We start from the raw sequence: 16,453 nt of genomic DNA on the forward strand, positions 1-16,453 counted from the left end.
TGAACATTTTGATGAGGAATCTTCACAAATCTTGCATTTGGGAAGACTAAAGTATGATATTTTCTTTGTTTAAGCATTCACTCTATATTTTTTCATGAGTCATATTTGTTCTATGTATAAATTTATTGAGGTTTTAGATTAGACTATATAAACATTTTCGTGAGTCACAAGATTTATTCATATTTGTTCTATTTATAAGTTTATTGAAGTTTTAGATTAAGCTACAGAAACAAAATGTATGACATATTTGTGATTTTATTTTGATAAGAGCATCATTTGATATTATTATATGTTAGATTTTATATCTTATAGTTCTGAGATATTAGCGAGAATTAAATGATGTGCATGTGTTCATACCTGATTGAACGCGCATAAGTTGTAGATGAGTCCTTGTAGCATTTAGGAACATGCAGAAGGGATGGGGCTAAAAGGCCAGCGGTGGATTGACTCTAAACCGTTGGATTTGATTAGATCATCCAAGATTTTTATATGTAATGTTTTTTAAAATATTTAGAGAAACTGAAGTATGAAATTAAAAGAAATTCATGAAACCAAAATTAACATCTATTGAGTAGCCATCAATTAGTGAAGGAGCAATCGGAAGACCAATGTAGCCACTACTGAAATTTTTCTTGCTACACAAACTCGAATACATGCATTTTTTCTTTTCTTTTATGGGTTTGGCATTGAGACTTCAGTAAGATCATAGATTGAAAGATATGAAACTAGTTTCTATACATAATTGTGCTTGTGAGGGAGACATGTATGTGGAATGACTTTGCGAATAAGAAAAGATATGGAAAGAATTCCAATACGAAATAGGAATGCAAGTAGACCCAGATGTTGCATCCTGTTGACTTGGGTACGGAAGCAATTTAGCAATTGATGAAAAAAAAATTGACATCAATATTAGAGAGTAGCCATATATCAACTATGAAGGAGCATCTCAAAGGTGAATATAGTAGACTACTAAACTTTTCTTGCTAGCAACGACGAGTTAAACTACCTACCTATTAGATCATTCAGATGAAAAAAAAAAAAAAATCTTTATTTGAATGAAGTTAATCAAACATGAGATAATACAGTTTCCCTCACTGGCTCCAATGGCTTTGTATAAGTAACTCAAGCCCCAACATCACTGTTCATTACATTCAGCATGCCAATTAACATTCAAAGAAAGGGTTCTATGTTCCCGGAAAAAGAAATTCTTCAGAAGTTCACAACAATGCTTAAGAGCGTTCATTAATTCTATGAATAAATAATCTTCTTCATTAAGCTAATTTGCTTCATCGATCTCATCAAAACTTGAAGCTAATGACCAACTTTCCACTCAATCCTTTTCTTTTCGTTTCATGTAGCTAGCTTAGCTGATGAAATCCACTTTGACCACACATCACGTCTTCTTATCCTGTTACCTCGGACTTCTACTATACTCGAGTCTAACAGCGACTCAAGAATGAAGGTTACAGATTTACACATTGCTTTAACCCTATGAAACCCGGCAATGATAGGTACTGGAACCCACCCTTTGTCATCCATCAACGAAATCAGGTAACGGTCAGGCTTATTCAAATTTTCGTCACTAAAATAGTACTCTACCTGCTTCATAATATCACCCCTTAACGAGGCTACTGCATCCCTTGAATTCAAAGAATGAGATCCCAAATTTGGCATAAAACTCGGAGCATGACAAGAAAACTTAGGTTCAACAGAAGGCCAAGTTCCGAAAGCCCCAAAGGAATCTGGTTCTACAGGATTATAAAATGTGGTAGCATAGTATGGCGGTTGAGGCGTAGTTTGGAGCACAAAAGGATGGTATCCAGCTAGATATGGCTGATAGTTATACCCAGAAAGAGGAAGAACCTGAGGTTGATAATGTAGCATAGGAAGAAAAGGAGGTGCATATGAGTTTGCACCGCGTCTGTTACCAACTTGCTGATGCATCATCATCATGGAAGAGTCTAGCTTAAAAGTTGATCAAGAAGGCAAAAGGAGCATTGGAGGTATTAGATCAGAACCATGCTCATATAATATCACAGTCTGGTCCTTAACTCTTCAGGAAGTGTATTCCTAGCGATTCGAGGTTTCTGGGTTCTATTGGTTTTAGGTTAGTTGAATTAGAGTTATATTCCTATATCCTCATGGATTTGATACAACTTCTACTTCTCAGATTTTATGAACATTTGGATACCACTTTTTGACTTGAAACGCAGCAGTTTTATTCTCGCACGAGAAATACAAAAGCAAAAAAAAAAAAAAAAAAAAACAAAAAACAAAACAAAACATTTCCCAAAACAGACAGGAGACAAGCCCTAAAACATGAAACAAAACCATACCAGTACCATGAAGCTCTCCTGGTCAAGGATCAACCAAGCTTCGGACGCTTCGGCAGCGGTTGATCCGGGTTCCGGCCTTGGTCAGATTTTGGTACGTGGAACTAAAGTCCCATGGTTACTATTTATAACTTGGCGTTGAGAGTTTTGATAAGTAATAACATTGTTTTCTGTCACGCACCGTTTTACTGAGTACTAACACAAACGAAATCAGAAGAAGCATTATTATTCCCTTGATAACCCGGAGTTCAATAACCTAAGAGGTGTCACATTATGTTTACTAACATAAATGGAATTAGAATGCAAGTGAGCCGCTCTAAAAATAAACTTATTCCTTGACAACCCTGATTTAAACAACCGTGGGTATTAGAAAGGGCCAAGCATGAAATAGATTTTTATTTGCAACTCAGTAAAATTTGTCATATTCAATGAAGATTCTGCATTACTTGAAGAAAAAAAATTTCTAAAGACGTCAATAACAGGTGATAATAGACTTATGAAATGAGATGCCCTGCTCCATCTGGTGCTCTAAAAATCATCTACAACTATATTATCAGCGTTTCTGCATATGCCCCTAAATTCGAAAGGTAATCATTGGTCGAGCTTCTGTTCAGCAGAACTAAAAATCTCCTTTAATTCTCTCTTCACTCCATCACCAGCAAATATAAACTCGACCGCATTTCTTGTTAGCTGAAATATTTCCCTCCTTCCAAGACCTAAGAATTCAAGAAACGGGCAGCAGTTGTGAGCTTCTGTTCTATTTTATATTAAATGCACTAGTGACATCGTACATACCAAATGCAGAAGCAGCAAGGTTGTACTCGTTGGAAAGGCTGGTAGAAAAGACCCCAGAATCATCGGTGCAGAGGACTAGAGGATGCTTTGCACTGTACAGATCAGCTGCATCATCAAATAAACTTGTTACAAGAGACGTCAAAGAAAGACAGAAGCTCCGATCAGAAGGAGATACTTTAGATAGTTGTTTAGAGAAAGGTAATGATAGAAGCAGAAGACCTAACCAAAATGATGAATATCGAGTGAAGGAATTGTATTGGTCCTGATGTTGGATGTCAAACAAATCTCAACCTGAAAAACAGGCAAAGATATAATATACACACAGCTAATCAAACCTACAAAAACTATAAAACTACATTTTAAGAAAACAATCTATAAGCTTCACCAATGACATAAACGCAACAGCATAACATCGTTGAACATGAGTAATCAACTAAAAGTTCCATGTCTATGGTTTCTTCTGATCATGTGCATTAGCAGGAGATGGAACTAACTATAGATTCAGACAAAGCTCTTGTTCTCCATTCTATTAAGTAAACATCAACAAGGATATTTTAAGATTGAACTGGTAAAATCACCAGACAAAATGTTTTGGACTTCTCCCTGGCATCTATCCTATGGCAGTCAAAGGGATCTTAACTAATTATCTGTTGCAATGAAGGTTTGTATAATCAACAGAGTGATAGGTCAAACAAATTTTTTACCGGAATACTTGAAGATTTTAACTTTTCCCATTCTGCTTCTTCAAAGCAACAGGCATGGCCAATCCTCTGTGGTAGAAAATCTAGCATTGATCGTACCTCCTTTGGATTAGGCACCTACAAGTGCTTGAAGTAAAAAAACTAGTCAGGGCAACTATAATGGCATGAATGGCAAGCATTTGAAGAACAAGCCCACCTCTCCGCAATGCAGGGTTATATAAAGACCCTGCTCTCTAGCAAATTTTAATGCTGGCAAATATGTACTCCTGCCACAGATACCATATATGTATTAAATTACATGTAGAAAGAAGGGCTCTATGCAACAAACTCTGGAAAATGATTTAAGTACCAATCTCCCACAATCGGATTCCCAGAAAGATCGATACCAACCACCCCTAAATCTCTCATTTCCAGTGCAAGATTCACCTACAGTAAATCAGTTAATTCAAATTCACTGCTCATTGAAAAAAAAAAAACATGCAGCCTATATTTTCATGACATTACAGTTTCCATTGCAGCCTCTGTGGTTCCCCGACGATCAATGCTCAAAAGAAGTCTCACGTAAATCTTTTTTCTTGTACTTCCATTACATGTATCATATATAGGTGGAGAATTCTTGGGAATCCTGACAACAGCATCATGAGGCCTAAAATCAACATCAACTGTACTCACAGCCTTTATACCCTCCAGTACTGCTCCCAAGTAAGAGCGTTTGCTCATTCCTATGGAATCATTTTTCTGTATAAAATGCGAAATCCATCATTTTCTTCTCAATCAAATATATAATCCGTAATCATAGTAGGATAATTCATCCTCCCCCTAGCTCAGTTTTTTTTTTTAAAATCACCTTTGGAGTTGTTCTTAGCTCCAGATACACAACATTCTCAGCAGCAAAATCTTCAATAACCTGCTTTGAGAAAAAACATAACATCAAGTCCCTACATTGAAGTGGTGGAACTCAAGATTGGACAGATTGGAAAGTTCTCATACTTCTTTGGTGATTCTTGTGATGATTTGGTGGTCAGTAGTAACAATATGGATCAGGTCAAACAACTTGAACACTTCGGTTAAAGAACGGTCATCTGATTCCAACAATACACAATATTCCAATGTCAAGATTCATGAAACCATTTCAATTACATTGTCAACAACCATATTGCACATGTCTATTATCCGATCATTTCTAACCCTTTACACATCCCAAGCATGAAAGAATGAAACTTTAACACTGGAAATACAGGTTTCTCAATAAGCAACATAATAATAAAACAAAAAAAAAAGATGATACCTTTCTGTATAACATGCTCAAAATCAGAGAAAACTACGACACCCTTCTCACCCAAATCTCTTGCAAGTTCTCTGCACCAAAAACAAAACTGAACTTCCTCGAAAAGCAAAGCTTAAAGCTTAAAGCAGCAGATAAACCCACTACAAAGTTTAAGAGAAAAATGGTGCTTACAGTAAAGTAGAGTCTCTAATAGATCCATTGAGATGAGCATGAAGCTCCACCTTTGGCATTGACACCCACTTCTCCATGGTCTTAATCTCACTTCCCCAACACTCAAAATCTCTCCTTTCTTTTCTGTCCTCCTCTCTTTTCTTGTCAATAATAAACAATGAGTCAATGATTGGGACTCATAAAGTCTATGATTGGACAATTTTGGATTTTGGGCTCAGCCCAGAACCCATCATGTGACCCGACCCGACCCAGTTTTTTGTGACATCCAAAAATCTCAGATAAACCTCCCCCACCTCCAAAACCAAGCAGCAGTGTTCTTTTTTCGTTTCAGAATGAGTCTGACTTCACTTCTGGGTCATGGTTGCCGGAGTTTAGTTGCGCCGGTGGCCCTTGCGCGCACGTTGGCACTGACCCATGTTGCTCTGGGTGAACATTCGAAGAGCTACCAGCATGTGAAGGTGGCTTGGTTTTCGAAGAGGTCAAAGAAGAAGAAAAGGGTTGCATGTGAGTCTTTGAAACAAGAGGTTACCTACCCAACTGCTGCTTCTGTTTATGGGTAAGGTAGAAGCTTCCAATGTTTAAAGGTTGTTTGTGTTTTTGGGTGTTTGAGTTTTTGGCTTAATTTGTTGTTGGAAGTGAAGCTTTAGCTGAAAAAGTAAAAAATGAGTAAAGTAGGAGAATATGAAAATGAAAGTTTTAATCTTTGTCATTTCAGAATACAAATTTTTTGTTTTTATTAATGGGAATGACACAAGTATCATTAGTGTCTGTGTGATATTGTTCATAGTACATTGTTTGAAATGCAGTTTCAGATTCACATAGGCAATTTTTATTAACAGTTTATATTGCTGCTGAGGTTTAATCACATAGTTATTTCTTACAAAGGGTATGCAATTGTACATTTAGCAATTGTTTCTATGTATTTTTCTCAACAATGTGAAACTAATAGTATATGCTAACATTTCAGTGCTTGCTCCTTTGTGTTTCTGACTTTGATACTTTACCTTCTTTCAGCTACCCATATACTCGTTTACTTCCATGTCCCTCACAGAATGGACCACCAAGAGTTGAGCACTTGGTTGTTTCCGAAGGGGGCCCTGTTCTAGAATATATATGCAAAAATCTGGATCTTCCTGCTCAGTGAGTGCTGTTCCTTTTGGTTCTCGTTATTGTTCTTTACTACATGGATTATCATTTCTGTCATTGTCAAGTTGGAGTAATATATAAATAAAAATTTCATTCCTTGAAGGTTTGTTGCAGATCTTATCCATTTTGGAGCTGTGTATTATGCCCTTGTATGTCCAAAGCCTCCTCCAACCGCGACGCCCGAGGAAATGAAGGTATATAAAGAAGCTACAGCACCATCAGTACTGAAAAAGAGAGCTTCTATAAAAGGAAAAACTGTAAGAGAAGCACAGAAGACTTTCAGGATCACACATGTAGACCAATTTGTTGAAGATGGAACATACTTACGTGTGCATGTACACCCAAAGCGTTTTCCTAGGTAAAACAAAACATTTATTGGGTCTTTATCATCAGGTTTACTTAGGTGTGCTTCTCACATCATGATTTTGTTCAGGTGCTATGAAATTGACTGGAAATCAAGAGTTATAGCAGTAAATGAAGACTTTGTGGTGTTGGACAAACCTGCTGGTACAACAGTATGTATCATTATACAAACATTCTTTTTAGTATTTTGTTCATCCAATACATTTTGTCTAGCATTGTCAATTTTTTTTTTCTATGAGTTAGCTATGACTGTAACAAATTTTGTCAGGTTGGAGGAACCACAGACAACATCGAAGAAAGTTGTGCAACCTTTACCTCCCATGCCTTAGGACTAACAACCCCCCTGATGACCACACATCAGATTGATAATTGTACAGAAGGATGGTAATGTATATCACAGAAGTTACTGTTCTTGATGTTATTGAGACATAGAGGGTGATTCTAGTTACTCACTTGCAGTGTTGTCTTAGCTAGAACCAAGGAGTATTGCTCAGTTTTTCATGGAAAAATCCGAGTAAGTTTTGCAATTTCATGCATTGACATATAATAGATTGAGCTAGCCTGAGTTATTGGGAGAAGAGACTCCAGCCACCTTTGAAGCTCGTCTTCTTAGGTCATTAAGTTCATTTTCTTCTCTTTTATCTAGGAAAAACAAGTGAAGAAACTTTATCTTGCTCTTGCTGCTGCTCCTGTGCCACTTGGAACAATTACTCACTACATGCGTCCAATTAATGTAGCTCCACGACTCATTTCAGAAGGTACTAATTAATAAGTCTATTCAAGCACTGTCTGGAAACTAGTTTTACATGGGAGGAATTTCAATATGAGTGTGTCAAGTTCTTAAAGATCTTACATTTTCATTATGTTGTTTTGCAGTTTTTTTTCTGTTTTCCCTTTCTGGAGATAATTTCTTAAGTTTGGTAATCACTAATCAGGATGTAGTTGTGATATGTAACACTAGAAAACCAGTACTTTCTCATCACTAAAACTAGACGGACCAACTGTTGTTTCATATCATTAAAAGCTAATTGAAGTGCTAATCAATTTATTTTCAAGCCAACCAGAGCATAAATCACTCTCTTATTTACTCTAATATGGTGGCAACAACTTGAAAGGTAATTTCTTTCCGAGCTCAGTTGATCAAATATATACTGTATGAGACTTTTATGCTTTATAGGAAACTTCTTCTGTCCTCTGAGCTAAAAGAGTTGTGCTATGCAGATTCCATTGAAAGGTGGAGTTTGTGTCAGCTTGAGGTGATGGAATGCAAGAAAGTTCCCTGGCCAAATTCTGTCATCGAAGAGAAATACGGTGTTGAAGACTGTGGGTGGCCTTCAAAAGATTATGCATATGAGTGTAAAATCAACCTTTTGACTGGGAAGACTCATCAGGTATGTTACTATGTTTTGTTCTTCCACTCTGATTTGGCTCAAGACAGTGATCATTGTCTTGGTTTGTTTTTCTGCAATCAGCCAATCAATGAGAACTACATGTATATGCAGATTCGAGCACAGTTAGCTGCTCATGGTGCACCTCTAGTGGGTGATTCCATGTACATGCCAGCTGCAATTGCAGAGATTGCAAGTCCTGAGCTGAACCCATTTGGCAAACATAAGAAACATTATATTGGCGAAGATGAGAAAGAAATAGCTGTTACTGAGTGGATGGCACGGCATGGAAAGGAACCTAATGTTGCTATTGGTCTTCAAGCTTGTCAGATATCATGGGATGATGGCGAGCACAGTTTTGAGGCTAGAGCTCCTTGGTGGAGGTGTGAATAAATTTAGAAACTGGAGATGGGAATCAATTGAGTGGTGTGGCATTTTTGTTTTGCTGGAGTTAGGATGACCTTTTATGTATCATTTGCATTATTTCTAGAGTAATATATATTCAGAATTTTTTTTTTTAATCAGCGGGTTTGATTAGATTACGATCTCCCTGCGAATGTGTTCAATTCGGAAGAGTTTTATACAACATTTTTGCCAGAAATTTGAATGTGCATAATTTCAACATAACATGTGATTTTGTTGAGGCACAGTAGAAAATCTTGGACTAATTAATCAAGAAAACATTTAGATAATCACATTGACAAAGTGATAACTGATGTGCCTTTTTTATTAATCACACACACTGATTTGTTTGACTTTGAATTACAAGAAGATACTATGTGATTGGACTATATATTAACTGGCAATGTTCTACATCCTCCTATTGTAGTTCATTAAATACTCCCATTATGATAATGTGATAAACCACCTGCTGTGGGAATCACATTCTTTGATGTTCAGTTTCTTGCTATATACTACGTTTTAGTATTCACAATATCACATTGATCCTCTTAATAACCCAGCTTCAGAGCCATGTTCATTTGCTTTCTTGATCAATATTCCTGGGCGCTTAAAATCTGAAGGGTGTGATTAGTGATAAATTGTCTGTACCAAGCTGCAGAGAGTCTTGGAGTTCTCTTGAGAGTGCCATAATCAACACGGTGAAGTCCAAACTTGACCATAAATCCACTTGTCCACTCGAAATCATCAAGCAATGACCACACGAAGTACCCTCTTACATCTGCTCCTTTAGTTCTGTCCATATTTTCATAAACTCAGTTAGCCTTCACCACAAAGTGAACCACTTCTGCATTAGCAAATATGTTAAGACTTTGTTGTGCATAGGTGAGTATACCGCATTGCATCTGCTAGTGCCTGTAAGTTACTACTCAGGTACTCCACTCTCTTGACATCATGGAACAGTTCTTCATTTGTGGAATTCTCACCATACCCTACAATACCCACTTCAATCCCATCAAGAATTTTCTAATCATAATAATGGGTTTTGTTCACTTATAGTTCAAAGAATTGTTAGCTTACCATTTTCTGTAATAAACATTGGTGTGTTGTATCTCTCTTTTATGTATGTTACCATCTTCTCCATTCCTTGAGGATACACATATAGCCAATCAATTGTAGTCTAAATCAATCAAAAGTTCAGCTAATTATTGAAGAAAAGTGTCGTGGTGATCTATTGACAAGATGAGATTATATACTGGTTCTCCAATGTAGACTCCATCTTTTTGGGCAGTTCTCAAAGTATACCCCTCTATCCTTGCAGCTCCTGGTCCTGGTTCACATGGAGAAAACATACAGTCTTTTGCATAAAAACTGGTATAGTGATTGATACCGATGAAGTCTAATCCATTCTTAAGCATCTCCAGATCAAACTTGGAAGACACAGGCAAATCAGCTCCTAGAAGCTCATGCATTTCTGCAGGGTATCTTCATCTTCCATGGATAATTGGGTGAAAGAACCTGCATTGGACATTTTAGTCATACTAATCAGACCGTGCGTTAGTATGGATGCATAGCCAGAAGAGTATATATAAGCACAACCTCTTACCAGTTCATAAAGAAAGACTCTGCTCTCTCAGCTGCTAATTTGTCTTCTAAGGAGTTGCTGATGGGTTCATATGATAAAGCACTCATCACTATTCCTATGCTACCTCCTTGTTTTTTCTGAAAGTTACAGATATATTATTCGACTGAACTTATGAGTTGGTATTGAATCTAAGACGAGACATTCAATAAAAACCTGATATTTTGTTCGGTATATATTCGCAGCAGCTGGATGGGATAGAATGATGTTATGAGCTGCAATGAAAGGCTCTCTTTCTGAATCTCCAACAGTACAATTTCCAAAAGGGAGAGAGCAATGAGATGGTGAGTGTATCCCTGACATATATCCACGAATGGCCACAACATTGGGCTCATTGAAAGTGGACCAATACTTGACTCTGTCTCCAAAGAATTTGAAACATATATTTGCATAATATCTAAAATCTTCCCTGCAAAAATGTGAAATATTGTCTAATTATTAGCGACTTCCAATCCCTATATGAAACTGGTCTTGGACAAGAGTGGAGGCAAGGGAACATATGCTGCTTACTGCGGTAGGGAACTTGGCCAAGATCCATATGTCTTCAAGTTCCTGAGGTACGTCGTAGTGACTCAATGTCACAAAGGGCTGGATTCCTACACCAGGACAAAAAATATATCGAGGAAGGAAATACATGTCATACTTGTGTGTGAACATTGAACCACAAGTTTTCTGACCACACTTAAGTAATGCAGAAACTTGAATAAATTGGATGAGTACATAAACAATTGTAACAAAGAAGACCTCTAAGTAGAAGAGCGTCGATGAACTTGTTATATTGATCATTGCCAGCTTTGTTCACTTTTCCAAATCTTCCTTCTGGTTCATAGTTATAGTAGAGATTTCTTAGAGATGTGAAGACCGAGTGCTACATTCATCATATTGGAAACTTGATCAAGCAATGAAAAAATCTTACTGGGTAAAATTCTTGCCCATGATATAGAAAAACGGCAGCTGTTAACTCCAATGTAATTCATGAGATCCATAAGTCTTCCTGTTTTCTCATATAATTGCAAAACCGATTATCAGCGATTACTCTAATACAGAGTACTTAGTCATACAATTAAATCAAGGACATTATTGATGTTTTCTTTTATTAGCACATAATATGGATGGCAATTAAATAATTGTACGTGATAGATTCAGCATCTAAATGTATAATTGATGCAAGTGTTTTGCTCTTATGCCTGAAGCCACCCTGAACACTTGCATAATTGATTCACTTAGAAATCCAGTTACACAAGTTATCGAGAATACACAGAAAAATATATGGTTTCAGAAGCAATTCTAGCTGCTAAATTGTTTTAAACTTCATATAGTTTGCATATAGGAATTGGATGGAGAGTGAAATATTAACACATAAACGTTGGCACTTGTGCTAACAAATAAGAATAAAGAATGACTACTGCTAACACGCAAGTCGTAACAAAGGTTTCGCGGAGATAACAGATCAGAATTTTGCCTGAATACTAAGAATACTAACCTGATAGCTAGAGATGGTACCGATCAACAGCAATGTCTCCATTAGTTCCATCTAGGATAGTACCTATGACAATCCAAGATATAACTTCTTTAGCATCCAATTTGGATGAAAATGCATCCAAGTGATGAGTCAATAAAACATGATCAAGCACTCTAACTAGACTTGTAAATTGACCGGATTTTGATCCGGACCCGCTCCAAATCCGTGGCTATTGGACGGGTTTGGATCGAAAATTTTGATCTGTTGATCCGTTAATGATCTAAATCCGTTAACCCGTTTATTTAACCGATCAAATACAGATTTAAGTCGATCCGATCCATTAATGATCCGGCCCGTTTTCGTAATAATAAAATATTATTTTTTATTAATATATTATTATTTAAAAAAAATATAAAATATGAAGGATTTCTAATACAATTTTTTTGCATAAATCTAAGGAAAGGTCCATCACCCAAGATTCCAAGAAGCATTAAAATTTTTGATAATGTAATTCTACTTTTGATGATACTTTTCATGTTGTTTTGATATTTTATTAATATCTTATGAGGTATCATGATATAAATTTAATATTACTTTTTAAAATTTTAAAATATTTGAAATTATAAACGGGTCGGATTAGCGGATCGGGTATCCGTTAATCTGGAGGATACGGATTTGGATCAAGCTATCAATGATCCGCTGGGTTAACGGAGCGGGTTTGGATCGAATTTTTTTTAAGTAAACGGGTTTGAATTTAGGTCGATCAGATCCAAATCCGGTTCATTTACAGGTCTAACTCTAACCAGGCTTGTGAGTGAAGATATCCCAGTTGTTGAGACCTTTACCATCATTCAGAAAAGCTCCTTCAAACTGAAAAATATGAAAACAAAAATGACAATATTACATTTAAAACTCACAAACTGTGTTTGTGGATGATAAGAAGACAACATACCTGACAAGAAGAGGATGCAGTTCCAAAGAGAAAGTTACTCGGCGAGTTTCCTTTCAAGGATATGTGATCACATGGCACTACGAGAATCGAAAAACACATGATTACAATAACAAGGAAACCATGAATTACTGATAAAACCTCCATATTACTGGATGCAGAATAATCAAGACACTTATTAGTTATGAGATTGACACATAGAAAGAGGCCTCTCTTATAGTGAATCAACAATACCTTTTGATGCAACTATTGTGCAGTACGTGAGGCCTACATGACTGTGAACCAAATGGTTAGGAGTGACATTACGGGTGAGGAAAAACTGAAATCATAATTATATTGACAAAAGTTGCAAGATTGGCAAAACTGGGAAGCAATCAACCAATTAATTATTAGCAAAATCTCCTGCTCTGTCCTACACATGATGTAGCACAAGGTCGAATAATTAATAAGGCTTCCCATATAATTCTGATGGATAGCCAAACCAATCAGGATCCAGCCAGAAGTGTTAATATATATATCTACGTATCAGTTCTTTTGCATGAAAATGAGATTGCCAATTTGTCAAACAATTAAGTAGGCAAGGGCACCTATCATTGTTACACAATTACCCCACACACAAAGAAGTACGTACATGATGTATTGATGTATACTTGCATAACCAACAAGTCAACAACTAAGCATTGGCCCTGAAATTCTATGCAGTAGAATAGTTGGTATATATAGCTGATAATCTGATATATAGCATGTAAACCAAGTGACTTTCATTTCGTAAAGCAATATATATACTAGTAAACAAGCAAATACAAACAAACCCTTCAAGCGATTTCGACAGTTCTAGAAGCAATGTTAAACGACCGCTACTCGATAGTGTTTGTGCCTCGGGTCGTATCATGCAACATGTCCTTGTTTGTGTCATGTGCGTTTTGGGAATTATATATGAAGTACCATCCCAGGCTTGTTCTTGACAAAAGCGTGAAAGGCGTGATTTTGACTTCAAAACGCCAGTGTCTTGGTAGCTAGGCGCAAAGGCTTATAAACTATAAAGCGCTTAAGGCGCGGAATGCGCAAAAAGACGTGGAAGACTTGGCGGAAAGCGTACGTGCCAATGAATGCTGCTGCAATCCGAATAGTGAAATAATCCATGGTTTCCCAGCCATGCTACTTTGAACACAGACCCGCCTCTGCTTACTTCTTTTCTGGAAGTTATTATAGATACTAGCTAATGGAAGATAAACTCTTTTTTATCCCTTTTTGAAAAAGAAAAAAATGAAAAAAAGAAAGAAGGAGAAGAGGATTTAAGAATCTGCTCTTGGAGTTGGGATAGGGATTAAAGGAAGATACGTTTTAAACTAGAAAAATAAAAAGATAAGGCTAAACACCAAGTCTACCAAAATAACTGTAAAAAAGGGTTGACGTTTCACTTCAAGAAAAAACTGCAATTTACACGAATGAACCGAATTTGTCGAACCGGAACTGTTCCTGTTTATAATGGTAAATTACAGTTTTAGATACCTAAACGATCATCAAATTAGCTGAAAATTTGCAGAGATGATCTATACATTATGACCTAAAAACTGAACGGTTAAGATGTGAATATGTAATCGGAAAGTGGGGAAAAACCGGAAATCCGCACCTAAGCAAAAAGTGCGGATATCCACACCTGAGAAGCCCTATATATATATATATATATATATATATATATATAAGATATATTTTGTGAACGTAATGAATATAATCTCTGTTTCATCGTTTATCTCATATTTAATAATTTTTAATTAAATATATCTTATATATATGTTTTATCAAACATATTTAATATTCATAATATAAGTGAACCTAAAGTTTCACTACTGTTACTCGAGCCAGAAGTTTCGAGTACATATCTTTTTGAACCAGAAGTTCAAAAATACAGAATTTTAGAACCTGAAGTTCTAATCATAAGAACACGAACCTGAAGCTTCGTGCATATATAAGCAATCCAATGTTCACAATATCTTTTTTGAACCCAAAGTTTCAATGTTATTTATTTGTTAAGAATATATCTCATCCTCATTGTGTGTAGGAAGATGACCAATTTGGCAAAATCGGACTTTGTCGCCCTTGACATCTCTGGCAAGAACTACCCATCTTGGGCCCTTGATGCTGAGATCCATCTCGAAGCCCAAAACCTTGGGCCTACGATCAAGGAAGGAAACTTGGCGACCCTGCAGAACAAAGCTAAATCCATGATTTTTCTGCATCACCATCTCCATCAGGGATTGAAGAACGAGTACTTAACTATCAAAGACCCACTTGAGATATGGACAGGCTTGGCAGATAGGTTCGCTCAACAAAAGACTGTTGTGCTCCCCAAGGCACGTTATGAATGGATGCATATGCGCCTTCAAGATTACAGTTATGTGATAGATTACAATTTCGCCATGTTCAGGATCACCTCCCAAATGAACCTTTGTGCAGAAATTGTCACTCAGGATATGATGCTTGAAAAGACGTTCTCCACTTTTCATGCCTCAAATATGGTCTTACAGCAACAATATCAAGCAAGAGGATTCAGCAAGTACTCTGATCTCATCTCTTGTCTCTTGGTGGCTGAGCAAAACAATGAGCTCCTGATGAAGAACCATCAGTCTCGCCCTATAGGATCACAACCATTCCCTGAAGCGAATGCTATTTTTACTAATGGTCATGACAATGGACGTGGTGGAAGGCATGGTAAAGCTCGTAACCATGGTCATAGATGTGGTCAGGGTCGACAAAATGGTCAAGGTCGTGGGGGTTACAACAAGCAGTTGGGCCCAAGGAACAATGTCAAGATTACTAAAGGAAATGGTCAGATGATCAAAGTTCATAAAAATCATGATAATGTTTGTCTTAGATGTGGTGGTAAAGACCATTGGGCTCATACCTGTCGTACAGAAAACTAATATTTGGTGGAACTCTACAAAGCTTCCCTAAAAAAGAAAAATGCGGAGACAAACTATACATTGATCATTCTGATCCTTGGGATTCATCTAAGCATTTAGACATTACTCCACTTTGATGTCTCAGATTTTTTTTTTTTGAACAATGGAAGCCATGTTGATGACATGGTCAGTGGTGGATTCCTTGACGACAACTAGTTGTCAGCCTATATTTAGGCATTATCTTTTTCCCATTATGGTTTATTTTGTATTATTCGTTTTCTCTTAGTCTCTAGCTAGTTTGAAAGTTTTTTCATTAGCTAATTGGTGTCATAGTACCACTTATGGGGCATACATTATCAACAACCATATTTCACATCCCTATTAGCTTATCATTTCTAATATTCAATTGACATGCTATTTTCTAACCCTTTAACACATCCCAAGCAACCGAAAATAGAAGAATAAGCAAGATACTTAAACAAAAGATGATACCTTTCTGTATAACATGCTCAAAATCAGAGAAAACTATGACACCCTTCTCACCCAAACCTCTTGCAAGTTCTCTGCACCAAAAACAAAACTGAACTTTCTCAAAACAAAGCAAAGCTTAAAGCAGAAGATAAACCCACTACAAAGTTAAACAGAAATGGTGCTTTACAGCAAAGTAGAGTCTCTGATAGATCCATTGAGATGAGCATGAAGCTCCACCTTTGGCATTGACACCCATTTCTCCATAGTTAATCTCAAATCTCATTTCTGTCCTTATCTTTTCTTGTCACTTATAACCAATGAGTCAATGATTGAGACACACAAATTATAATAAGACAATTTTGGATTTTGGGCTCAGCCCAGGGCCCATCATGTGACCCGACCCAACCCGATTTTTTGTGACCACCCCACCTCCAAAACCAAG

At 36.7% G+C, this 16,453-nt stretch overlaps 2 protein-coding genes and 1 pseudogene across 3 annotated transcripts; 1 reads left to right on the forward strand and 2 right to left on the reverse strand.

The window, feature by feature from the left end:
- Window positions 1-2,697: 2,697 nt before the first annotated feature.
- LOC112168353 (N6-mAMP deaminase) lies at window positions 2,698-5,542 on the reverse strand. The gene is made up of 11 exons (XM_024305476.2): window positions 5,289-5,542; window positions 5,118-5,188; window positions 4,820-4,911; window positions 4,677-4,736; window positions 4,334-4,567; window positions 4,179-4,255; window positions 4,026-4,095; window positions 3,833-3,946; window positions 3,353-3,419; window positions 3,129-3,233; window positions 2,698-3,049 (listed from the first exon to the last, which is right to left on the reverse strand). The coding sequence occupies exons 1-11, from the start codon at window positions 5,363-5,365 to the stop codon at window positions 2,925-2,927; spliced, it is 1,092 nt and encodes a 363-aa protein (XP_024161244.1). The 5' UTR covers window positions 5,366-5,542; the 3' UTR covers window positions 2,698-2,924.
- Window positions 5,543-5,545: 3 nt separating this feature from the next.
- LOC112168352 (RNA pseudouridine synthase 6, chloroplastic) lies at window positions 5,546-8,802 on the forward strand. Of its 2 annotated transcripts, none has more exons than XM_024305474.2 (9): window positions 5,546-5,844; window positions 6,303-6,428; window positions 6,538-6,792; window positions 6,868-6,949; window positions 7,066-7,181; window positions 7,257-7,311; window positions 7,444-7,555; window positions 8,019-8,188; window positions 8,270-8,802. In XM_024305474.2, the coding sequence occupies exons 1-9, from the start codon at window positions 5,621-5,623 to the stop codon at window positions 8,576-8,578; spliced, it is 1,449 nt and encodes a 482-aa protein (XP_024161242.1). In that variant the 5' UTR covers window positions 5,546-5,620; the 3' UTR covers window positions 8,579-8,802. The 2 variants fall into 2 exon arrangements, with proteins under 2 accessions (XP_024161242.1, XP_024161243.1); XM_024305475.2 differs by having other exon boundaries at window positions 5,554-5,844; window positions 8,300-8,802.
- Window positions 8,803-8,993: 191 nt separating this feature from the next.
- On the reverse strand, window positions 8,994-16,271 carry LOC112201856 (annotated as a pseudogene).
- Window positions 16,272-16,453: the final 182 nt, after the last annotated feature.

Source organism: Rosa chinensis, chromosome 5, assembly GCF_002994745.2.
Source record: "Rosa chinensis cultivar Old Blush chromosome 5, RchiOBHm-V2, whole genome shotgun sequence".
In the NCBI taxonomy this organism is placed as follows: Eukaryota; Viridiplantae; Streptophyta; class Magnoliopsida; order Rosales; family Rosaceae; genus Rosa; species Rosa chinensis.